This window comes from Thamnophis sirtalis, unplaced genomic scaffold (genome assembly GCF_051295495.1).
Source record: "Thamnophis sirtalis isolate CommonGarterSnake01/CBP01778 unplaced genomic scaffold, rThaSir2_p1.2 scaffold_6, whole genome shotgun sequence".
Classification (NCBI taxonomy): Eukaryota; Metazoa; Chordata; class Lepidosauria; order Squamata; family Natricidae; genus Thamnophis; species Thamnophis sirtalis.
Window position 1 is genome coordinate 35,102,872 of NW_028261386.1, and position 27,093 is coordinate 35,129,964.

The window sequence follows — 27,093 nt, forward strand, 5'->3', positions numbered from 1 at the left end:
CGATTTGCCACCCCTCCTTCTGAGATGCAAAAAGCAGGATGTCATCAGTATTCATAGGCTCTTGGCCGTGGTGCTTAAAAGCCTTCCTTTCCCTGCTGTTTTGCTCTCAAGCAAATGCTGTGAGGATATGAAATAAGTCAGATAATAAACTGCTATTAGGCTTTGAATGGCAAGGATGACGGAAACAGTGCAGAACATTATGATACTGATTTGAAGGTTGGCTTTGGAATGGATCCAGTTGTTCCTTATGTTGGATATGTGACTTACTGCCACATACTCATTAGCCCCTCTGTGACACAAGTTTTTTGTTGCTTCTTTTCATATTTCAGAATCCCTCCAGAATCACCATAAGTGGGAAAAAGCAAAACTTGCTTTTCCCCTTTTAGTATTGCTGAGCTGAGAAGTATGCAGCATATCTGCATAAAGTGGTTTACTGGAATCAGAAATAATGGCACTGACAAAATCACAAGATCATCCAGGGACAGCCTTCTCCAGTCTAGTACTCTCTGGTTCTGTGGGATTATGAATTCCATTGTTTTAAACCATTTTTCATCTCCTCCAAATATATTGAATTAACAGTGAATATTCTGGCTTGCAGTTACACAACTGGAGGGCATCCATGGTGAGAAGGCATTTCTCATGAGCCTTTTCTTCCTCCCATAACTAATTATGACTATATTTTCTCTTCTTTTAGGTTAATATCGAACACTGCCATCAGATTTTTGCCTGTTGTTAACCAAGTACATGCTTTGCACAAAGTTGTGTTGTAAGTTTTTTCTAGATATTTTTCCAGTTTTAATTTTAGGAACATATATATTGTGTGTGAGAGAGGGGGGGAGAGAGGCAGAGACAGAGAGAGACAGAGACAGAGAGACAGAGACAGAGAGAATCAAAGAAAAATAGATGTCTAATGAGATTCTTAGTCATCCAAGCCATAGTTGTCCCAAAGGTGCTTTTTCAAGAGGCAACTGGACTTTCTTGTTTTTCTTTGAAGATGTTTCACTGGAAACATCACTGGAAGCTTTCAATAAGAGACAGGACTGCTATCTGTCAGAAATGGTGTAGGGTCTCCTGCTTGGGTGGGGGGGATTGGACTAGATGACCTACAAGGTAGGAAATGGTGGGGAATGGAAATATTTATACTCCTGTTGTACTCAAGGAGTATAAATCCCTCCATTTTCCCACCATCTATTCAGAACTGATGAAACATTTTGGATAAGAAGCAAAAAATCCTCAAAGAAAAACAAACCAAAGTCTAGTTGCTCTTGAAAAACACCTTTGGGAAAGAGAAATAGGAGACATAAATATATATATAAAATTATAAATGAAATGGATTCCATCCAGATTACAATTTAGCTCATACAAATCTTCAACAGAGTAAAAACTCAGATTTTAAACTTTCAACACAAAGATGAAAATAAAAATTGATAGCGGATAATACATATTTTATTTCTGGAAACTCTTGAGTATTGTTCATCCATACAGTGGATAATTACAAAAGCTTCAGAATTGAACAATAGATCAAATTAAAATAATCTGGCTATGTAAAATTCTTTCTAGCAAGATGCGGTTATCAACATCTTCGAGTCTCTGGGAGGGCAAAAACTTTCTCCCCTGGGTTCCAGATGCCCTCAGGCCTTCCAAAATTTCTGGGAGGCCTGTTTTTCCCCCTCCCTGAGCCTCCGCACAGGCTTTGCATCCAAAATTGGCCACATGGAGACTCCTGAAAGGGGTGGGATGGGGTGAGAGGGGTGGAATGGTTGGAGGGGCCAGCCAGGGGTGGGATTTGGAGGTTCTCCGAACCATCCATAACTTTAGATATAAGTTCTCCCAAACCCAGGCAAACCTGTAGCAGCCCACACCTGCCTACATGCCCTTCCCCAGATCTGCTTCTGAGAGCTCCTAGCCTCTTCAGAACAAGCACCGGGACAAGATATAAAGCTACAGAGGGAAGGAGCAATTCATTCTCCTTATATCTGTTGTAACAGTAAACACACCCCACTGGAATTCATTCGTAAAATACTTTTGAAGACAACAAATTCATTTTGTGCAAGGAAACCACATAACACTGGCATTTACACAAGAATAGGTTTCCAGAAGAAATTAGGATTTACCTTCCAACTCTCTTTAAAATCAGACTTTGACCTTTCCTTGTTAATTTCAAATTCTGTTATGCTGATAGTGATTCGCAGCAGAGAGCATTATGTGTGGTGATTGCTGGTTGGAGGTTCAGCCACCATAAAAAAGAACTTTGGTACATAACAGAACTTGGTCCTCGATAAAGTATTATTAGTTGTTATGTAAAGTACTTGTTATATATGTGCATGTTTATATGATTGCAATTAGGCTCTCACTTCGTTTTTACTTTGGTATCTACTACTATAAAATCTTACCTTCCCCCTCCTCCCCTCCCAAAAAAACTTCCAAAGTTTAAAGAATGAGAAAAAGTGAGGTGCTTCTTCAACAACACTGTATGAAAATCCACGTTTGTATCCCTTCCCTTGTCTTCTCTTTTAATCTCAGAGATATTCAAGACAACATAAATATCCGCAAAATTGAAAGAAATTCTTTTCTGGGCCTAAGTTCTGATCGTGTTGATATGTAAGTTAACATCTGATTTTATACAGATATATGTTGTTTATTTTTTTGCCTATTTGCATGTATGTCAATCTTTCATTATCTCAGAAGTTTTAAAATTGAGATTTATGAACCGTTATTCAAATGTATTGTACTAAAATAGTGCTGTCTTGGAAAAAAAGGAAACAAGAAAATGCAAATTTTCTTGACAAATAAGGACAGTTTGGCAGCTGAGCAATAAAAATCACCTTGGTTTCTATTGTTGCTGATTTATCCAGCTCAGTCTCTTTTCTCACAGCTTACAGCATGTCCTATATAATGCTCCCTTTTCCATGTCCTCATTTTCTCAAGTTTATACTGCTTAACCTACATGTTTTTTTTAAAAAAATGCAGATGCTATAGTGGGCTTTGGATTTACTACAGCTTTCCAACTGATTAAATTTCATGGATGTGAAAACAGGCTTCAGTGCTGACAGAATTGAATTGCTTTACTCCTTTTGCATTCAGTCCCCCCCCTTTCTCAATATGAAGCACATTTAAAAATTAATGATGCTCCCATTCCTTCCCCCTTTCACATGCCAAGACACTCTATATCATTCAAGTGCCACTCAAAGTCAGCAGGATGGCTTCTTATTTCCTGTCAGCTCCCAACATTCCCTTCTCATTAAATGATGGGGAGAGCGACTGATTATTTGATACACTTGTGCATAATGTTAATATATCATTACTGGTACTTCACAGGACAGTGTCATGCTGCCTGCTTGGAACCTTTTGCATTGTGCAGGAGCAATCATGTCTTTTAGTAAATCAGCATGCAGCCTTGACACTTCTGTCTATTGGGCATAATGGGGAGGGAGGGGGGAAGAGATGATGGATGGATGGATGGATGGATGGATGGAGAGAGAGAGAGAGAGAGAGATGGCAAAACAAATGCCTGCTTTCTCTCACTATCATTATGAGAACAGCCAACATTTGCTTGTGCCACTTCCAGAAGCTTCATTCCGAGATGCTTCTGACCAAAGACAAGTTAAATAGAATTCAATCTAGGTGGTTTCGGCACTCTTTTCCAACATGTTACATGTTGCTATCTCTGTTTTATATCCACTTGCATAAAACAGTGGGTGGGGTGAGGATTCCTTATGTCTGTTCTCTAAGCTGCTAAAATAATGGATTCTTCTGAGTTGGTCAGGATGACCTTCTGCAAGATCCTATCCAATTCTGTAATACTGAACTCTAAGATTCTGGTAAGGTATTGCTGTGAGCAGTAATAAACCAGGCAAAAGGCAGCTGATTGCAGGCAAAATTCAAGTGTGTGGTCTGATAAGGTGCACATGATGAGCAGTGATAAATCTTCCATTTTCCTTACTGAAAAGAAGGAAGATTAAGAAAGGCCCATGTGTGTAGTAAGAAGTTAATTTGCATTGCAACTGGTTCTAAAACCAAGCCTTAACAATTTACTTGGCTTGCTGCAAGAAACCCTATCACACTGTAGATTTCTGGAAATCTTGTAAGAGGCATGAATCAAGTGTTAATGCTGGATCTCAGCTTCCATCTTAATTGGTTCCTTCATGTATTTATTCATTTTATATACTGTCTTTCTGTTCTTTGAACACTCAGTAGATTTAACAATATAGAAACACAAAATGGAAATAATATAATCATAAGGCAATTAAAACAGCAAGTGCTAAAATCATTTACATTTGATGGGCTATGTTAAAGAGATATATTTTTATTGCACTTTTAAAGGTGAAAAATGTGCTTCAAATGCAATTCCTGAATTCCATCACAAGCAGCACCCCAGGCAAAGGTCTTCTCCCACATGCTCATGTTATCTTCCTGAGCACCATCCAGCTTTCCTGCCCTACCTAAATATTTTTAAAGTTATTTTAATTAAACAAAATTAAAATCATTCCATAAAGTCTTAGAAAATAAAAATAATGGATGGCTGCAGCTGAGCGTAAGCAAGACCTCCTTCTCAGGAAACAAAAAAAACCCAAAAATCTAAGTGAAACATAAAGCAATAAAGAGATCCTTGGAACTAGAGGTTCATCTTATTTTAGAACCTCTTCTTTGAAGATCCCACACAGCCATCAATATGATCTCAAAATTACATACTTGCCTACCAACATTAGAAAGGCAGTATAGTGCAATCTAAAGCCATGTTCATATTTTTAGCTATCATACCGCAGACTAAATGAGCATCTTCTGTATTCTTTCATTCATATTATTTTATAAAGATGTTACGCAAGAAGGCCCAGGAGAAAACCCTGCAGCAGATCCTCTTTCCCTGATCTCTAACCTAATGAAAAGTTGCCAATAAGCATTATTCTAGCCTTCCAAGAGCCTCCTGTCAGGAAGTAATTATCTGTTGGATGACTTCTCAATCTGAATTTTCCCTCAAAAACAGCAGTTTGTTGTTTGGAGGTCCACCTCATAATTAGGTCTTCTCTCCAATGCCACAAGAGCTTATGTCAGGGCACCTGACAGTGAAGCTCTTTCTCTCTGGTTTGTCACCTCCAAAGGCATTATGGAAGGTTTTTTGGTAAGCTGTGATAGGTTCTGACATGTATTGAAGATGTGACACCAAAGGGTGCGTGCCTTTCACTGTCAAAAGGGTAATCTCCCCTACCAAGAACATAATTGATTTCCACATCAACCTTCACACACACTCTCGGACCTTAGATAAGTGTATCGCTTGAATGGGCAGGTTTCGCTCTGGATTAGAGACCAAGTGTGAAGGATTTCTGACAGTTTAATTAAATGATTCATTGTTAACCCATCACTCAGGCCTGCCACTTTGGGTTAAGAGTGAATGAGCCTTAGCAAGTCACAATAAGAGCAGAGAAGAAAGCAAATTATGCGGGAGGAATGATAAATATAGCTGACTGTAGATTGTTTGGGTTTAAGCAAGGACCAGAGAGAGAGGGAAAGGTATATTAACTTAATTATATCCCGAGGAACAAATTCTCAGCATGCTTTGAGATTCCCTGGGCAGACTCCTCGGGTTTTACTATCATTCAATCATTTTGCTAGCACATTCCATATTCAAAGAAATAGTATATCCTAACATATTAAATGTTTGCACAGAGGAGTGATTACAGAAGGAGGACTGGGATTGTAGAATGGTACGTTCAGACGACCAAGAACTAGCTTGAATAGCAAGGACTGAGTAGAGGGCTCACTAAACTAGTTTAGTTTAATTATCCCTTATTGGGGATGATGTAATTGAAATATAAAGAGAATATATCCCTATTCCAATATGTTTACAATCTTAACATTTGCCCCAGGAAAGGGAGACAAAAGCAGGGGTAAACATGCCCATTCATTTATACCCATTCTTACTGTATCTGTAATACATACTATAGTGATATCTTCATATTCTACTATAAGGAAGTGTGAGTAGGTATAAATTATTTAAACATATATTCTGCCTCTATTTATCCCTGTTTCCATTTCTTTCTCCCATCTCTGACAATGTGAGGACAACTCTGGCAAGCAACTAACCTTTTTGTATTATGTAGTACACTGTTAATGGATGGTGATGACTGTCCTAAACAAAACACAGAGATTTGATATTTCGAAAAATGGTAAGATTTGACTAATCAAATTTTACTGTAGGATAAATCTGAAAGTTTTAAGTTAGTATTCTTACTGGTAAATTGCAAGTTAATTAATAAATTAATTGTTATATCGGGTAAAGGAAAGGCACACTCAGGCTTAGGTAGCAACAGCTCTTTATTAACAGAAGTCAACTATGTACAATCCAGCAAAGGTTCAGTCTGACAGCAGCCCTTTTATAAGGAGCTGTCAGACCCTTCGACCAATCAGGTTGAATCTCTATTTCTGCCAGAACAGAGGACCTTGGTGTAAACCATTGTAACTGATTCTGATATCTAACACCCCTCCCCTCTTAGATGGGATCAACCGACTTGTGATGTAGTCACGCAGGTAGGGGGCTTTCTGGTGGCGTGCCCAGACCTGCGCAGTTCAGTTGGTGGGTGTTCTTCAGTTAGGTCAGACTGACCTCTTGACTCTGTGGCTTCACCTAGTGGAACTTTTCCCAGGCCGTGGCTGGAGCTTCTAGAGCTGGTTCACTCGGAGCTCGCTGCGGGCCTGCAACACTAACAGATAAGTGCCCCGTTACCTTCGGGCTTGAGTTGTCTGTGGAAGAAGTGACTTCATGCTCCTTTTGGGTAGGGCTTTGGCTAACTCATGCAGGAGTTACCTCTGGTTGCCTAAGACTGGAGTTGGAGAGGCGGCCACAGAGTTGGTCAATGTGCCATCTCCACGGTTGTCCTCGAGCTCTACTAGGTAAGAGCAAGGTCCAATGATACCTATTACTGTGGCAGGAATCCACAGAGTTCCCCAAGCATAGTTGTGGGCATAAACTGAATTCCCTACACTAAAGTTCCTTATTCTGCTTGTCAATTCGGGGGGCGATGTGGTAGAGTAGTTTGGGTGTAGCCAGTCTAAGTGGGACTTTAGCCGGCCCATTAGAAGCTCAGAAGGGCTTCTCCCAGTGGTAGCACTTAGCATGATGTGCTGTATGAGGAGGAATCGATCAACCTGTGTTTGCCAATCTCCCGGGCCCATCTTTTGCAGATCTCACCGTTCTCTCCACCTGGCCATTGGAGGCCGGATGGAATGGAGCAACAAGGGCCTGTCTAATTCTCTGCACTGCTAAGTAGGTCTCAAACTGTATGGCCGTAAATTGTGGCCCGTTGTCAGAGACCAAAACATTGGGCAGGCCATGAGTGGAGAAAAGTCTCCGTAGTGCCTTGATGACTGTGGTAGAGGTCATGAGGACTACTTTTCGAGTAGGCGCCCACAACTACCATGAAAGTCTGGCCATGAACTGGCCAGTGAAATCTATGTGCACCCTAGATCATGGTGCTTGAGGTCACTCCCACTCCTTAGCGGAGCCTCTGGAGGAGCTGGTCTGGACTCCTGGCATGATGTGCAGGTAGCCACCTATTCTTCTATCTCCCTGTCCATGTTAGGCCACCACACGTAACTCCTGGCCAAAGACTTCATCCTGACAATTCCAGGATACCCTACGTGCAAAGCCTCTAATACAATGCGCAGTTTGGGTGGAACAACGACCTGGTCCCCCCACAGTAAACAACCATTTATGGAAGGAGGAGCCAACATCACTCGACTGTCTGACCCCGCCGATGACACTTTTGCCCTTGGATGGTCTGGCAGGACCTAACCATCCCGAAGAGACGGTAACTGGGAAGACAAAACCTTGCTGGTCGCAGGGACACCACAAAGTCCCTGATCGACCCAAGGGTAGCACTTCCAACTGGCGGAAGAAGCAAGAATAAAGTGGCAAATTCAATCCCTATTGGACTGCCTTAGAAAGTTTTTTGTTCCTGTTTGTAACAATGTTTTGTGGATTGAAGTCATTGCCATGTTTCCTGTTTCTCCGCTTGAAATGTATTGACTGATCTTTTTTCCTTTATTTTTTTTTCTACTACCTTAACTGTTTCTCTTGGTTTAAACTAAAAAAAAATTCTTACTTTAATAAATTCTATTTGTTATAAAAATACACTAAAGGTGCTTAAGGAAAAAGCATAAGGAAAAAATAATTGAATCTGCCATTTGAAAGCCTGAGCTTGAAGTTTTCTCCTGCCTTGAAACAATGTATACTTTGTTTTTCTCTATTTGACTTCACTGACTTTGGAATGGAAGGGTTTGGAATTTGTTTATAAAACCTGATAAAGACTCAAGGGCATGAACAATGTTTTGCTAGTGCTCTTGGAAAATATTTTGGCAAGAGAGGGAAAGGAAAGAAAGAGACAAGAAACCACAAAAGAACTTGTGCTTAAGATTGAAAATAAATATAGATATATTCTTCAAAAAAAATTGACAGGCTAGAGTGGCAGATTCCTCTTTCTTTTTCTTTTTCTTTACATTCCTTTGCATTTTAAAAAATGGATCAATATTTAGATGAAGAAAACTTAATAATCCAAAACATCCTGACTGGACTCCAAAACATTTTAGAAGAATTTGAGAGATTTGACAAGAAATGGGATAGACTAAGGGATACCACAGTAAAAGAGGAGAGTGTTGGAGTTCCAGAGATTAAAGAAGAGAATAGAAATACAGAAAACAAAGACAAGATCTTAGATGAACCCATTAATGGAGTAAATGTGAGTGAAAGTGAAAAGAAGGGAAGCTGAAAAAGTGACTTTGACAATTTGGAACTTTCTCCCAAATCCCAAGATGCAGGAGAAAAAAAAGAGCAAAAAGGATGGAATTAAGAAGACAAATCCATCCAGAAATAAGTTTGATAACCAAAGTTAGCGTTAATAACAACTCAAGGGCAACGAAACTACATGAGAGATCCTTCAGGCCACAAAGTACGGAGAGAAATTTTAAACTCTGAAAAGGTGCTAGAAAGAGAATTGACACAACAGCTGGCGAGAATTGATATAACAGCTGCTACTGGAAAGACACCGGTTGATAATGCCACTCAATGATAAAAAATTAGCTAACTTTTGATGATTAATAAGTAGGGATTTTAGTACTTGGTAGACTGTTTTAGATCATCATTGAATGCTTATTTGTTAATATATAATTTACTATGATATTAATAATGAAATGATAACCTTAATTAGGATAAATAACCGGGCCACAAATTGTAAATTGAGATCTGGTGAAAAGACTTACAAACTTTACAAACTTTTTGTTTAAATCTTGTTATGAAGGTATAAATAATTTGGATTAGAAGAGAGGAGACGTGACACAAATAGCAAACAATTGGGTTTTTTTTTCTTTTAACTATAATATTAATGTTACTTTTGAAGATTATTAACTAGAAATGTCAACATCTTTCAGATTGTCTTAGATTTTAAATGGTTATTTTATTAACACTTATTAATAAATTTCTGTTTAGAGACCGTTATAAAGGTAAATCTCTTTTTGGCCTGTGGAGAGGAGAGGTGAGAAAAATAGTAAAAAATTTATAGCTAACTACAATAACAATAAAGAAATGTTAATGGACAATATTCAATGATATATTTAGGTGTGTTGTACTGGTAAAAGTAAAACGGACAGAAGAGTTAATCGGTGAGTTTGGGGGGGGAGAAGGAGAGGGAATGTTAGATATCCTTTTAATCGACTTTCTTTTAGGATATGGTATAAAGATGAAAAGTTATGGCAGATTCATTGAGATTGGGGAAAAAATGCTAGTAGGTTGTTGTGTCCTTAAAACTCTAATTAAATGAAAATTGTGATATAGTGATAGTAAAATATATAAATTCTATAATGTACAATCCAAACTGAATGAAATATATGTAATGATTGTGGAAGAAACACACGAAATATACCTGTAACCAATGGATACACTTTCTACAAGATGTAATGAAAGATAGTTTTTTCTTTTGAGTTTCTCTTTAATAAAAACAATAAAAACTTTTTTTAAAAAGTAAACAACCATTTATTACAGACAGTTCGTCACGTTTGCAGTAAAACATTTTAAATTCAGACCTGACAAGCTCCTTGGGCCACCCCCTCCACCCCCAGTTCAAAACTTGTTTGAGTGTAGCGACTTTTGTAGAGTGGTAGGCAACATCATTAGACAAGACAGGACCAGTCTCTAGGCAGTCAATGAGGAGGACTGGCATCTCGGGGGTAGGGTCTGCAAGCAGTTCAGGCAGTGGGCATCGACTCAAGGCATCGGCATGCCCCAATGTAGAGCCAGGTCAATGGACGAGGCGATAACTGTAGGCCGCGAGGAAGATTGTCCATCTGGTCTTTCGCGGTAACAAAGAAGCAGGTGTAGGCCAGTCCCCAACTAGCAAGCTCAGTAGTGGTTTGTGGTCTGTGATGAGTTCAAAGTCACGGCCGTAGAGGTACTCATGGAACCTTTTAATGCCGGCGACTGCAGCAGAGCCTTATGGTCCAGTTGGCTGTAGTTCCGCTCGGCAGCAGACAAGATTCGTGAGTAATAGGTGATGGGCACCTCGGTTCCATTGGGCATGCAGTGGCTGAGGACAGCTCCGATGCCAAATGGGGAAGCATCACACATTAGAACAAGTAGCAGAGTCTGGCAGTATTGGAACAAAAACGTGTTCGCTGACAGCAGGCTGCTTCAGCTTTGCCCCAGGACCACTTTGTATTCTTATTGAGAAGCCAATGTAAAGGTTCGGCAACTGTGACTTTCTGTTTGAGAAAGACACTGTAGAAGTTACGGACGCTGAGGAATGACTGCAGCTCAGTCTGATTGTGAGGTGTAAAGGCATCCTGGATTGCCTTAATTTTTTTGTCGGTCGGGTGAATCCCAGAGCTGTTGATGAGGTACCCTAGGAATTCAACCCCTGGCACATTAATTTGGCATTTTTCCTTTTTAAGGCAGAGGCCTTTGTCTCTGATTCTGGCCAGAACAGATCTCAATCTTTTAAATAATTGCACCTTATTTGCAGCCGATACCAAGATGTTGTCAAAATAGGGGACGACTCCTGGAATCCCCTGCAAAAGCCGTTCCATGATGCTTTGGAACAGTCCAGGGGCGATACTAACTCCCAATTGCAGGTGGTTGCATTTGAATGCACCCCTGTGCATCACAATGGCTTGGGCTTCCGCTGTGGCACCATCTGCAGGCAACTGCTGGTATGCCTGTGCCATATCTAATTTTGCAAATACTTTTCCGAGGCCTAGTGAGTGCAGCAAATGCTGTACAATGGGTACAGGATAAGCGCTTTGCTGCAAAGCTTTATTTATTGTGCACTTGTAATCCACACAGATGTGGACAGACCCATCAGATTTGACAGGTTTCACTATAGGGGTCTCCCAGCGTGCATGATCTACCAGCTCTAGGATTTCCTGGCCTATTAATTTGTCCAGTTCCAAATCAATTTTAGGGTGAAAAGCAAAAGGTACTCTCCTGGGTTTTAGCCTGATGGGGGCTACATTGGGGTCCAAGTTAAAAGATATTGGGGTCCCCACATACTTACCTAGACCAGTGCCAAAGATGTCCTCGAACTCCTTAAGGAGTTACTCGGTGGTTTTGTCTCATATGGCGTTGATTCTGGTCACTTCTAGGCCCAAGACTTCGAACCAGTCAAGCCCCATGAGGCTCTGCAGGTTTGCATTGACTACCATCACTGGTAGCTGGCCACAGAAAGTCTTGAATTTCACCTGGAAGGTGCCCTGGCCCACGATGAAGACTTGACTTCGTAGTCGCAAAGGCGTATGTCAGGAACCCGTAGATACTGCTTCTTAAGGCTAGGGATAGCCTGCTTGAGTGCTGCCCATTATGGTCAAGGATGACCCAGTGTTAATCTCCATTTCGTATGGAGAGTCCTCGATGAGGACTGTGACTTTCAGCTTTTTTGGCCGCTTCGTGGGGACTTGGCTATGGAGGTGTGGTAGGTGACACTGGTGTCACCTTATGTTCGCCATGGTGGCAGCTGCCATGCCCCTTGGTTGGGCCTCTGCTGGCAGTTAGGGCGGCTTCTGGGCTTCCATGTTGTTTTGGCAGATTGCATTGCAGAAATGGCAATGTGTTCTGAGATGGTTTCCTCTGCAGCCGACGCAAGGCGGAAAATGCAGTTCAAATTTTTGCACTGGCTTGGTGCGGTCACTGCGCATGAGGTAGCTGTCATCTTCGCTCTCTGAGTCTTCAGGCTCTGTAGCCTCGCGATGCACACCTGCGCTCTTCGTGCACTTTTAGGACTGTTTTGGCGCTGCAGGGTTTCCATTGATTTAAGGGCAGACTCAGTGGCCCTGGCTTCGTCTAGGGCAATTTGGAGCATCAGATTAGATTTCGCTAGTAGTCTCCTCTGCAGGCCAATGTCTCAAACACCGCATATGATGCGGTCAAGTATCAGTTCATCGAGATCTCTAAACTCGCAGTACGCTGCGGCCTTTCTGAGTGCCGCAACCTATTCATTGATGGATTCACCCTCTTTCTGGTTACGAATGTTGAATTTGTGCCTTTGGACATGTTTAGACAGTCTGGGAGCATAGTGTGTCCTCAGTGTCTGTTGTAGCACCAACCAAGCAACCTATTGGAGTGGCATTGGCTTCGACAAGTCCTTTGCTGTCTTGAACACCTCTCGTCCACAGTAGCTCAAGAACATGTTTTTTTTCCGGCCTTCAGGAAGGCCCATGAGGTTGTTGGCTTCGAGGAAGCAGTCTAACCTCAGCATGTAGGATTCCCAGTGCTTGGTGACAGGGTTGTATGGAGTCAGTGGGGTGTGCATTGACATCTTGTGTCCCTGAGCATATTTGAATTTGCCACTCAAAGATGGCTGCTTGATGCTATGCCGAGCTCCGGGCTGGATTTACTTGCTGGACTGTTGTTCTCTTTTTGTTTGCCTAGTTGCCTTCCAATTCAACCTTCATCACCAGTGTTAGATCAGGTAAAGGAAAGGCACACTCAGGCTTAGGCAGCAACAGCTTTTTATTAACAGAAGTCAACTATGTACAATCTAGCAAAGGTTCAGTCTGACAGCAGCCCTTTTATCGGGAGCTGTCACATCTTTCGACCATTCAGATTGAATCTCTATTCCCACCAGAACAGAGGACCTTGGTGTAAACCATTGTAACTTATTCTGGTATGTAACATTAATAAAATAATTTACATTGAGAAAACCAAACATATCCAACAATACAAATAGAAAAAATTAACTTAATTTTTGTTACTTCAAACATAATTTGAAGTAGGAATAAATAGCAAACAGTTAAGAATCTCTCTCATAGTTTGCAACAGACAGAGGAAGCAATCCTACATCCTTCTAACCAGAGCATAGAAATATCCCACAAAAAGTTTTAAAAGATACTTCCTCATGATCTGTTTTTATTTAAGTTCTAACCTGCCACATAGGCAGCCTAAAGTCAGATTTAGCTGTTTCAGTTTAAACTAGCATTGACATCTTCTTTTGTCATGATCTTTTAATTTTTTTTATTGATACCCACCTTTATTATTTTTTATAAAGAACGCAAGACAGCAAACAATCTAATACTCCTTTCTCCTATTTTCTTCACAACAGCAACACTGTGAGGTCGATTGGGTTGAGAGTGAGTGACTGGCTGAAGACCACCCAGGTGGTTTTGATGGCTGGATTGGAACCCACCATCACTGGGCATTGGCTCCATGACTATTTTCCTTGAGCTGTTGGATAAAATTAGATACCTAATTTCTGCAATAATATCTGCTGTAGTAACCAATTAGTGCTTCAGAAAGTGCCAACTAGACTTCATGGACTTCTTGAGTTCATGGGTTGAGTGCTTGTTTTTAAGAGAGGGGGAATCTGTTTTTTTTTAATGTGAGTTTAATGCTCTTTTGAAAGAGCAATAACTTTTGTTTAAAAATAAGGTCGAGAGCAGGGATGTTAAACTCAAGGTTCGCAGCCCAGATCCAGCCTGTGGGGTACTGAAATCTGGCCTGCGGGGCTGGCTTGGAAATAGCAAATAGTTTTGACCAGCAGGGTACTGTAGGGGGACTCCCAGGCTGAAAATGGTGTGTGGTGGGGGCACATCCTCCCCCCCCCCCGCACCTCATTTTGGCCAGCACGGTGCTGCAGGAGACATCTGCCTGTCTCCCACCCACCCACTGGCCCACATAGAACTACAATGCTGATTCGACCCTCAAAGAAATCCAATTTGACACCCCTGGACTAGAGTATAGCCATTTAAATTAGAAGAACGCTAGACCTCTTTTCATGAATAGTCTGCTTGAAGGACACAAAGAAGCACAAATTTGCCTCTTACCTGACACTCAGAATATTTTAAAGACAGCTACATTCTCTGCCTCAGGCACTCATTGGCACTCTTAAGTGCTTTAGCACACATTAAAGAGAGTGGTTGATCCTTGGGTTTTTTTCCACCACTAGGTAGTATTCAATGGGAAAGTTCTGGAATTCGCCCAATCTTTTTCTTGAACTTGTTCCTCATTAAGAATAGGGGGAAAGGAGAGGGACTGGAAGAATGAATCAAGTTGATGCAAATGTGTTTCAGAAAAATGTAGTTATTTAACCAACTGTTTGAACAACAGTTTGTGCTTAAAGTCTTTTAGAGATTAAAAAACAACTTTTTTTCTTGCAGAAGATTGAATAAAAATGGAATACGTGAAATTGAAAACCATGCCTTCAATGGGACTATCTTGTCTGAGCTGTGCGTATATTTCTATTGTATTGCATTGTAACATTACGATATATTGCATTACTTTATATGAATTTTTAAAAATATTTCCTATGAAATAGTTACTACAGCAAAAACTTTCATTTCACTTTCTCACTGTTTAAAAGTATACTATGTTCTCTAAACTATGGTTATATTAGCAGTGTGTGGGGAAATATTTTTGCCCTATGTCAGTAGCATAAGTGGGAGGAAGAATGAATTTTACCAAAGCTTTGTACTTTATATATCCTCTCTGCCCAATATCTGGAATGGAACCTATATACTTGCTTAAAGAATACCCAGTGAACATGACCAAGAGAAATCTAAATTAAATGAAATCATTTAAGCAATGCAATTAATTGAGTGAAGGGATGAAATTAAATCAGACTTTTTCCAAACTTGTAAACCAGGAAGCCTCACAGCATCACAGCAATATTTATTTTCTGAAGGAAGCCTGTGAAGCTGCATGAAGCTCATTTTTTTCTTGGGGAAAAATGTGGTTGGATGGCCTTTTGTTTTTCAGATGTTTTTCATCATAAAGCAACCTTGTCAAATGTCACAGGGAGTCTGTGAGCAATTAGAGAGGTCTCTAAAGATACACAAATATGTAGATACCTTCTTAAAGTACCTAGCTTTAAACAATTGTTGTTTATTATTTCTCTAACAGAAATCTGAGTGATAATTATAACCTAGAAAAGTTACCTAATGAAGTTTTCCAAGGAGCCCATGGACCGGGTTATTTGTAAGTAATAATTCTCATTATATCTTTACCATTGCTGATCCTTGTATAATCTCAGATAAGTAGATTTTAAGATATCATCACAGCTCACATTAAAAAAATGCATGTGACTTTATGAAATTTAAGAAGCATTTAAATTTCATCACTGCATGAATCTCTTCGCTCTGCACTGTATATTTACTTTTGATTTTTTGCTCCCCTAAAGAGCACAAAATAATTAACACATAATTCTCAATTTATGATTCATTTAAGGAGCTTTGGGTATATAAAGAACTAAGGAATGTATTTCCTCATGAACTAGCAATGGATTCCAATTTAGATAATCTAAAAGAGAGTGAGAAAAAATCATAGTCAACAGAGTTATAGCTAGTAGAGGTTAGAAGGAATCTTAGAGGTTTAAAAGATTTAACAGATTAACAGAGTTGGAAGGGACCTTATAGGTCATCTAGTCCAACCCACCACACAAACAGGAGACCCTACACCTGATAAATGGCAGTCCAATCTCTTCTTGAAAGCCTCAAGTGATGAAGCTCCCACAACGTCCGAAGGCAAGCTGTTCCTTTGGTTGATTGTTCTGTCAGAAAGTTCCTCCTTGTTTCTAGGTTGAATCTCTCCTTGGTCAGTTTCCATCCATTATTCCTTGTCTGGCATTCAGATACTTTGGAAAATAGCTTGACTTGGTCATCTAATCCAAACTCCTATTCATTTCAAAAATCCAGTGGAATCTCTATTGCAGATAGCCATTCAGTCTCCTTTCAAAAGTATTCACCAAGACAGAGTCTCGTTCTTCTAAGCAGACTGTTTCATTACTTAATTCATCCTAATATTCCACCTGAATCATCTTCTTTTAGTTTTCAACTATTGATTCTGTCTTGATCTGATAGGCTTATAGGTATTTGTAGTATGTTGCTACATCTGCCTTTATATTCACTTTTATAAACAAGCCTATCTGCTTTAAGATTTAGCCTCTGGACTTCTTAACTTGGAGGTAGATGCTCCAGCCTCTTCATATCTTTTTGAAGCTGCAGTGTCCAGAATGAGACCCAGTACTCCAATTCAGCATAACAGTACAAAGTATAATGGATTAAATGAAAACTCCATATTCAGAGGCATAAACATAGAAGTGTTTCAGCATTTTGTGTGTGTGTGTGTGTGTGTGTGTGTGTATGTTTGTTATTTCACACCATATTGTAATATGTTATGGATAGATACACAGATGATGTCATCTTGTTATTCTATTCTTCATTGGACAGTCAGCCAGATTTTCAGACTGAATTTGGCATTTTGTCCATTTATCAAGTCCTTTCCAAGGACTTGGAATAGGCAGATGTGGATATTTGATGGTCTTTAAGATATGACCACAGTATGTAAGCTGTCCCAAGTAAAGCTGCCTTTTGCAGTTAACTGATGGTGATTTTGTCAATGCCAATGGTATTCAAATAGTGCTCCAGTTGTTTTGGGATTCATTGCACCCAAAGTGCCTATATTAGTATTATCAAATGTATTTGCTGCCCATCTAGCATTTCAAGGCAACACTAATATGATAAGGCTTCATACCACCTTTATCATTCTGGAATTATTATTTCTGATTATAATTATTAGTAGTAATAAGGTAAAGGTAAAGGTTCCCCTCACACATATGTGCTAGTCATTTCCGACTCTAGTGGGTGGTGCTCATCTCTGTTTCAAAGCCGAAGAACCAGTGCTGTCCAAAGACGTCTCCATGGTCATGTCGCCGGCATGACTAAACACCAAAGTTGTACGGAACGCTGTCACCTTCCCACCAAAGGTGGTTCCTATTTTTCTACTTGCATTTTTACATGCTTTCAAACTGCTAGGTTGGCAGAAGCTGGGACAAGTAATGGGAGCTCACTCCGTTACACAGAGCTAGGGATTCGAACCGCCAAACTGCCAATCTTTCTGACGACAAGCTCAGCGTTTTAGCCACTAAGCCACCGTGTCCTTATATTGTTAGTAATAGTATCCCTCAAATCAAAAGCAATGGAATAGATCAGGGTAGCCCCCAAAAGAGGAAGAGACAAGAAGCAGGAAGTCATAAGTACCATGACTCTACATAACATATTGTATAATATATGCAATAAATTTCCACATATTCTGATCTTTTTCAACAACCTGTTGGACAGCAAAACTATACTCTTCCCATTACAAAGCCACCATATTCTACTCATTTTTATTTAATTTTCATTGCTATTTTTGCCTTTTTAATCTACCTTCCTAAGCAGGAAATCCAACTAATTCCTCTACAGTTTTTGTATTCACTATATCATTTACTTATCTAGGGGAACAGTAACAGATTTGTCCAGCTGGCCAAGCATAAATACACAGGTTTAATATACTGTATAGCAGTGACGTGCAGTCAGGGGAGGCAGGGGAGGCACAGCCTCACCACTGTCAATAATGAAAAGGAAAAAAAATGTAAACGGGAAAAGGCGAGTGCTGAGGTTACGCTAGCTAGCTGCTGCCACACCGTAAATCACTGCCTGTTTAAAAAAGGCTCTAAAAAAGCGCCCTCTACTATGAGGCAGGAGAACTGCATGCTTCACCTAGTCTGACTTTTTAGGCGCTCGAGCAGAGTTAAGCGAGGGTTAAAAACCAAAAAAATCCCGAGGTAGTTAAGGCACACAGTTCTCTTGCCTCATAGTAGAGGGCGCATTTTTTAGAGGCTTCAACTCTGTCATTCTGTTTAAAGCTGCAGCATTGCGCTCACTCTTCCTCCTCTCTTTCTCCATTCCTGATGCCCTCCACCCCACGCTTCCTCTTTTCCTTCAAATTTCCTTTTTTTTCTTTTTTCTTTAATAAATGCAATACTCAGGCATTCTCTCCTCTCCTGCGACACCCCACTGACTACAGCGCTTTTTTTCGCCCGCCTGAGCTGTGCCACGAGCTCGGGCGGGCGAAAGAAAGTGCTTTAGGCTTAGGAGGGCGAAGGAAAATGCTTTAGTCAGTGAGGTGTCAGGGGAGAGGACTGCCTCATCAGCCATAAACCTCACCGCACATCACTTCTGTACAGCCAATCCATATGAAAACCACATAATTTGTTTTGACATTTCTCTAGTTACACCAGCGGTATCTGCAAATTTTCCAATGTTTCCATATTCTCATGTATTTATTATTCACTTTTCATCATTGGTGGGTATTAAATTGGATAGCATTTGCTTCAAATTCATTCTTCAACCTATGAATTTTAATTCTCATGCAAATCTCTAAAATATACCTTCTATCATTCCTTCACTTCAATTTCACCCCAAATCATTTCATCGTTTTTATTTTTAATTCCCTTCACTCTCCTGCAGACACCTTTTTAGTCATCACCACATATTTCTAAAATAATGTTATTTCAATCAAAATTACTCTACATTTTCTGTCTCTTTTAATCTTAATTGTGCCTTGTTTTTACTCTTTATAAGCAATATACAGTATTTTTCTCTCATCTTTATTTTTTTGCAGCACTAATTCTTTTATATGCATTTTTATCCATGTGTATATTTCATCATTCTCCAAAAATCCTTCTTACTTCTTACTTACTTTATGTACAGCATTTTAATTGCTATTTGGATGGGAATTCAGAATTCAAGACTTAAGAGAGACAACCATGCTATTTAATAAAAGGTTATTCATTATGCTGGAAAAAAGAACAAGAGCAAAAACATTGATTTATCTGGCAATTCTGTTTTTACTAAGCAAAAATGTTACTTCAAGCCAATCGTTCTTGTAATTGAAAATATATTTAGTGTAAGGTGGCAGATGTCTAGAAGAACACTGTTCCATGAAGTTGGCCAGGATAAAAAAAGGCAATTCATCATCTATGATACAATGGTAATAAAACAGAATAATTCTCATAAAAATAACTCAATATTTGAATTTAAACAATTGGATGAAACTGAATTGCAGTGAAATCAATTTGATAATCTTTTAGTACATATTTTTATTCAGCTCCTGCTTACAAAGGTATTGCATTGACATTGTCCTAAAGGAAATATATAATCTACCCCTCCCCACATCCACGAACACATACAGAGACACATCTCATCTCATCTCATCTAACGACTCATCCCCAGAGAAACATTTATTGTTTAAATGGAGCTCTAGTAACTATATATCCAAATGTGAAAGGTATACATAAAGTAGAATTGGCATCCTGTACAGAGAAGAAAACTACATCTAAGGATTTTCCAAAGAGGTAAAGGAGGACACATTTGTAAATTTGAGGATCACATGAGGCTAATAGTGTTGTGACAGATGAGCTTTTACCATGAAATAGTAAAAAAAAAAAACCTAACCAAAATAAAACCCATATTCTCCAATTAATTAAAGATGTAAATAGCATATTTAAACAAGAGGTTGAGGAATCACTTATTTGAATTATTTTCCATATAACAACAAAATGGAAACTTGAATAGATGTGGAATTTCAAATAAATTTTGTATGGTTAATAGCGTTTTGTCAAAAAATGATCTAATTTTCCAAAGAAAAAGCAATGCAATGCCAACCTTTGGAATTACTTCCTGGTGAACAGGGAAATTGTCATTTTCCCAGCTGGTTTCCAACAAGCAAAGGGACCGGGAAAAGCCAAACTTGCTTAATGACTGCGTGGTTCACTTAACAATTGCAGTGACTCACTTAACAACTGTGGAAAGAAAGGTCATGAAATGAGGAACCGTCTTGCTTCGCAATGGAAATTTTAGGGTCAATTGTGGTTGTAAATCGAGGTCTAGCTGTACAGTATATGGAAGTAATCCCAGTCCCTTAAAATTGAAGTGTGCTTGCCTTGCATTCTAAACAACAAAATATCCAACCATTTTTTTCTTAAATATTTAAAGCAAATGTTGTACAAAATCTCCCAATGCAATAAGCTTAACACTGTATCCTGAAGTGTTGGAATATGAAAACTGTCTCGTTCACATAGTATGTGAAAATAGCAATGAATTTAAATGTATGAATTTAAAACTAAGTTTGGAGCTATTGTTTATTAGCCAATGTTGCACTCTATTTTATACAAAATGCTTCCGTATCAGAAAACACCCATGTTCTTCTATTCTAGACACCTGTAATGTGGACAGCTATTTGTCTATGACCTTCTATAACAAATTCATGGCTTTATACAGAGATACAATAATATCAACACCCAACTCTGCTCACTGGATAGTTTCAGATAACTGCTATTTGAGGAGAAGTTTTAGAAGTTACTTGAAATCTTGTGGCGAGTTTGCTGTTTAATCTGCTAGTTTTGCAAAAGGAGATACTACACAGTAAAAATAATTCCTGTTGCTCAATGCAGCTGTGCTGAGCTGCTTTCCTGGCACAATTTGGAAGATATTTGGTCACAGTAGATCAAATATGGATAAGAGAGCCAGTTTGCCTAGTAGTGGTTCAGGCACCAGACAAGAAATCAGGAGTTTCTAGTCCCATTTTAGGCATGAAAACCTGCTTGGATGAAATGAGGCCAGTCACTCTTTTTTTTTCCCTTCTTTCCTTACTTCCTCCTTTCCTTCCTTCCTTCCTCCTTTCTTTCCTTCCTTCTTTTCCTTCCTTCCTTCTTTCCTTCCCTCTTTCTTTCTTTTCCTTCCTTCTTTCTTTCCTTCCCTAACTTTCTTCCCCCCTCCCTTTCTCTGTTGTGAGGAGTTGGAAGGAGCATTAAATCTGCTCACCGCCTTAAAAGTGGGATTTTTTTAAAATGGCTTTTTTTTTTAAAGTGATTTCAGCCGGGATGCCTTTAGTACTCGCCCCATCCATCCTCCCATCCTCCTTCCAAAAAGTTGATTTAAAAAGCCAGCGATCTGCACCCGCTTCTCCAGCGTTCCTGATTCAGGGGCAGAGGTGCCTGGCTGTGCCCTGTTCCCCCCTCAAGGCTTCGCGTTAAAGCCAAAAAGGACCTCCACAGAGATGGCTCTGGGAAGGCATGGCAGGAACGGGATGCTGGAGAGCAGCTTTCGCTTACAGCCTTGGAGGGAGGGGGTGTTTGCAACCCTGCCCTGCTTGGCACCCCTCGTTGCTTGAATTGGGGTGCTCCGTTTGGGGGGGATGCAGGAGATCCAAATAAGAGGCAGGCTCAGCCTCCGCTGGGATGGAACAAGCAGAAGGAAATGCAAGAGTGGGGGATTTATTTATTTATTTATTTATTTATTTATTTATTTATTTATTTATTTATTTATTTATTAGACTTATATACTGCTTCATAGAGCTTTCAGCCCTCTCTAAGCGGTTTACAAATTTTTTAGCAAATTGAGTCAGCAACTTGCCCCCACAGTCCGGGTCCTCATTTCACCCACCTCGGAAGGATGGAAGGCTGAGTCGACCTTGAGCCGGTGAGATGTGAACCGCTGAACTGCAGATCACAGTCAGCTAAAGTGGCTGCAGTAGTGCACTCTAACCACTGCAGCCTTCCCCTGATTGCCTTCACCCAAGCCTCCCAATCCTTTCAAAAGCTACCCCCATCACCAGCCTCTCCCAACCAGATCCCTGCCTGCCTCCCCTCGGCTCACCCAAACCAGGTTGACAGCGGCTTGCACGGCATGGCTGCAGGGAGAGCAGCGCCCGAGAGAAGTGGGCAAAAAAAAAAATTCCGATGGCTGAGCCGCTTGGCCCGGGACCGAGCCTCCTCCTTACCATCGCTCTCCCTGAAGAAAAACGGCACGCGTCAGTGTGCACACATGCAGGAGGGGACGGGGGGGGAAACCACTGCCCTCTAAAGGCCACATCGGGAACGATACTTCAGAGAAATAAAAACTTTTTTTTTAACGGTGTCCTTTTTAAAATTGATTTGTTTTGGAAAATCGGGACTTTTTGAATACGCCACGGGACACGGGACAAATTATTAAAAATCGTAACTGTCCCACCAAAAGCAGGACATCTGGTCACCTTAAATATGAGCAACTTCTATCTAGTTGCCTTCCTCTGTTCAAAAGTTTTATTTCTTTTCAAACAAACATTTCATCATTCCTCAATCAGTAAGATTTGGATATGCTTGTGCACTCAGAACCATAAACACATAAAATAATAATGCCAGGATGAAAGCTTCTTTTCCAGCAACAGGTATTGCTAATGACAAACTACATTTTTCTAAATATTTTATTTTTTATTTTTAGATAATTAGCACCAACTCGGCCCAAATTCTTCAAAACAACTATTTTGTGAGCCAGAAATGGCCTTCTTGATTCTTGGCAGGACTCCGTAGTCTTTTTTTTCTTAGTGGTCATATTGATCTTGTCCTAATTGTCAATTTTCTGCAATGAACACAGACTATTCCCTCCAATCCCTTTTCAGCCACAGCTTCTCCCTTCAATCAGTTTTTCTCACTTCATCAGTTTTCTGTTATCATCCAAACCTCACTCTTTTGGATTTCTTTTCTCCTTTAGGCCACTGATGTAAAATGAAAAGAGTTCTGCCCCAACTGCTAATCCTGCAGGATATTTGCCTCCCCTGGTGATTTAAATCTATCCATTTTCATCTTTCAGCTGCACTGATTCATTCTGAAGCATGAACACAGAACTTCTTCATCAATCCCAGATTGCCATTTCTGCAAAAACTTCCTATCTTTTTCTAGCCTAGTACTCAAAGAGATTGCTTGCTCTTGGTACCCTTATTTATTTACCACCTTCTCTTCTGTAACTAAAAATTAACTATTTTCTACTTCTGCAGCTAATTTCTACTTCAAATGCTAATCTGTGATAATAAGGGAAGGTCATGAACATTCTAATTTCTCAAGAAAATGTGTCAGCTCAAGCAGAACTTTGGCAAACCCTGTGAATTCTGAGAAGGCAAGAGATGTTTTCTTTTAAGCAGCAGAAGAAGAAAAAATAAGCCGTGATCTAAAATCAAAAGAGGCAAACTGTTAAAGTATCAGTAAGAAAAAAAAATAGTCAATAAGTAAATGGGTTTTAGAGACACTCCATCCTGAGGGTCAGAAGGGGGGGGGACTGCCAATGACAGTAAGATTATAATTAGAGCAGGCTAAGGAAATTTCAGTGCTTGTTCCTTTAACAACTATGAGACCATTTTAACTTTGTAATTAGCCAAAGTGAAAAAGCTGCTCATGATGAAATCCCATCTTCATAAAAAATAATAAAAGTATGAATCTTGTCTTTTGGCTATTTTAGCCCAAAGTTTACACATTTAAAGAGAAAGTAGATTCAGTTCAAGTGCAGTATGTCTACTACAGGTAAGACCAGCCATTTCACAGGAAAGTGCTCCCAATCTTTGTCCAGGATTGTACAACCTGTACTTTTTCATTTCTTTATCAAAGAAATGCTAACAAAGCTGATGTTGAAGTATTTCCAACATTCCAGAGAAATCATTAATAGAACTGTATAGCATCTGAAATTCTCATTATCTTTTCTTACAGGGATATTTCTGAGACAAAGATCAGCCAACTGCCAAACATTGGTCTAGAGCACATTGCCAAGTTGGTAGCGAAATCTACTTACAACTTAAAAAAGCTCCCTCCCTTGGACAGGTTCCATGCTTTGATTGAAGCAAACCTCACATATCCAAGCCACTGCTGTGCATTTGAAAATCGGACTAAACAAAAGTGAGTAGCTCATTTGTTTTCCATGTAGGGTTTTGATGCATTTGTAACTGCCACAGTCTGCTTTGATTTTCATGACTAGCCTGAGTAACATGCAATTTGTTTAATATGCGGGACAGGAGAGGGGAAAAAAATCATTCAGCCCTTAGGTTTCTCAGCCCAGCAAAAAAAACATAAATGTTATCAAGGGTGGGATTCAAATAAATAAACAACTGGTTCTCTGCCCTAATGACTGGCTGGGTGGGCGTGGCCATGGTGGGCATGGCCAGGGACTGTGACAGGCAGCACTCAGCTTCCTGCACCACCCTGGGAGCAAAAACAGGGTGGGGGCAGGCGCACCGCATCCCCCTGTGCCCCATTTTGGGCCAAGTAGGCCTCCCTGCACTTACCTGGGAGCCAAAATGGGTCTGTGGGGACTCCTGGAACGGGCGGGGCAGGAAGGGGTGAGGCCAGCCAACAATTTAACAACTGGTTCGCCCAAACTGGACCAAATCAGCTGAATCCCACCACTGAATGTTATAGACTTTCCTTCTCTCAACAAGTTGGATACTGATTGTAGTAGCCAAGTTTCTTCCTGATTAACCAGAGATGGACATGTGGCCCTCCAAAATATGTTTACACTCTATTTTTAATAGTCCTAACTAGAGGACAATAACATCTGGAAGATAATAGACTATTTACTTATACATTAGATCTTGCAAATAAGAGAAAGATGGCGATTAAAAGAAATTATGTTCCTTTCTGGCTTTTGGCGGGGTGTAACAGGGACTTCAAATGGTGGCTATATCAACAAGGATTTTTTGTAAGAATTAATGAGGATTGGGCAAAACATTTTATTTATTAAACTTATATAGTGCCCATCTAATGAAAAAATGATTTTGCATGGTGTACAAGACTATAAAACAGCTAACATATACAAAATGATTAGTATTTTTTTTTAAATAATTCTGAGGTTCATTGGGCTAAAATGACATTTCTTCCTTAGAATGAGTGTTTCCTTTCAAATGTATAGAAAGGACTGAATAGCAAAAGCCAAATATATCTCATGGTATTCAGATATTTTATTGACTCTAACATTGAATATTTTGTATAAAGCTCTAAATAATTCTTAAGCTTATTAAAAATGTAATAAAAAGCCCTCTAGATTTGAACAAAATTGGTTTCTTGGTCCTATTTATGCCTAATAGCTAGTAGCTCCTCCACATATTCCCACCAGAAGCTCAAAAACATAATTGGACTATTTTGACTGTCACCAAGAAAGATAAAGGAATTTTCAATTTTTGACAGTAGCTTAAAGACAAACAGGAGGCATTTTACATGAAGAGATGAATATACTTTAAAAGCTAACATTCTCCATTTGTATGCCTACCTGCCCCTTCTGAATTCAGCAGCTATGTAAAGAATTCCCTTTCTACCCAAAGTATCATCAGCTCTTAGCCCTCTTCTCAAAAGAATGGATCCTGTGAAAAAATATCTCTGCAACTTTCCCTCGTTTAGAAACACAAGAAGGATAAAGCAGGCCTTGGCATTTGGACGGCCTTCGGGCAGGAGAAAAATGAAGACAGTGAAACAGATATCACCACTGTGTTCATTTTAATAACTCCAGTTTTCAGATATAATCATTAGCACAACCCCCCATGGAGTTTCACTGGTGCTAATCGTCAGTTCTTCTCATCATCTTAAATCAGACTTCCTTCATGTTGATTTGCCATCCCTGTAAGACTTAGGCCTTCAAGCATCAAGAGACCTCCTCATTTATTTCTGTCTTTTCAAGTATTCTTTGAGATGTGCACAATGACCAGTTTAATTAACCCTTAGGTTCTTTCAGTTGCTTTGCTGATTATGTTTCTAACTCTTCCACAAATGTATGTTTCACATCAGAAATGGGATGTTCTCAGTCTTTGATATTTTAGCTTTCTTTGAAATAACACCGACCTTCAGCATTTGATATTTATTAACTAGGACTCCATACATGGATGTCTTGAAGACTGCAGCAGGGCTATACAATCTTTTCAAGCCAGCATTCATATCTGAATAATATGATATGATAAAAGTCCACCCCAAAAGTAGGTAGGGACAGATAAATAATTATATTGATTTGATTTGAATATAAATGAATAGTTTATATGATCATTACCTGAATATTTAATAATTTTGATAATTTTCACCATAGAATAGAATTATAGGGGTGGAAGACAGCTTAAAGGTCTTCTTCTTCAATCCTCTACCCAAGGCAGGAATCCTTGTACCACCTTGGGCAAATGGTTACCCATTTGTTCTTGAAAACCTCCAGCAATGGAGCACCCACAACTCTGTGAGGCAAGCTGTTCCATTGATTAATCGTTCTCACTGTTAGAAAATTCCTCCTTGTTTCCAAATTGGATCTGCTTCTGATGAGCTTCCAGCCCTGCTTCTTGTAAAATATTTTACAAGATTCATATTTTAATTTAATTTTAAAAATTTTACCACGGTTTTAAGAATTACCATTTGCTGAAAATTTTTGAAATGCCTTTGTGGGAACTTATAAAAGAGTTTCTGAAAACATATGCAATACAAACTACTGATCCTCCCATCATTGGCATATATAGATTACATTAGAAGCAAAAGTTTATTTTTCTTGAGCAAAAAGTAATTATTGCTTTCTCTTACATGTTCATAATCTTTGGGGTACTAAAACTCTTTTCTGATTTACCACCCCATCCACAACAGCTAGTGAGATGTCACTACATATATGGCTATTTTATCAGGCTAAATTAACCTCAAGAATCATGTGAAGGTTACAGAAGTACTATACATAAATAAGAGAGCAAGTAATATATTTACAGACTGTTTGGAAGGTAGCCAAGGGCATGTTCACACCAGTGTTTTGCCTTAGTTAAGGATTGGCTCTAGATTTCACAGACATAACCACAGTTTATTTTGGGGAACTGAGTTCATTTATAGCAGAATTCTGCCACAGTTTGTTTGAAACAGTGGCGATGTTGGTATTTTCTTCTGGATTGCTAACAACCTTGTAGAAGGTTTGTTTTCCCATTGGCAAACCTAAAGCCTCAGCCTTCCTTGCATTCCTATCATAAAGTTAGTTATTACTGTTTCCACACCA

General features: G+C 39.5%; 1 protein-coding gene across 1 annotated transcript in view; it reads left to right on the forward strand.

Annotated features, from left to right (window-relative positions):
- FSHR (follicle stimulating hormone receptor) overlaps positions 1-27,093 on the forward strand; it is a 92,798-nt gene that overhangs the window by 58,796 nt on the left and 6,909 nt on the right. The window contains exons 5-9 of the mRNA XM_014057013.2: positions 695-766; positions 2,524-2,601; positions 14,632-14,700; positions 15,374-15,448; positions 23,808-23,993. Of these exons, the coding sequence (XP_013912488.2) occupies positions 695-766; positions 2,524-2,601; positions 14,632-14,700; positions 15,374-15,448; positions 23,808-23,993 (480 nt within the window). The remainder of the gene's footprint in view (positions 1-694; positions 767-2,523; positions 2,602-14,631; positions 14,701-15,373; positions 15,449-23,807; positions 23,994-27,093) is intronic.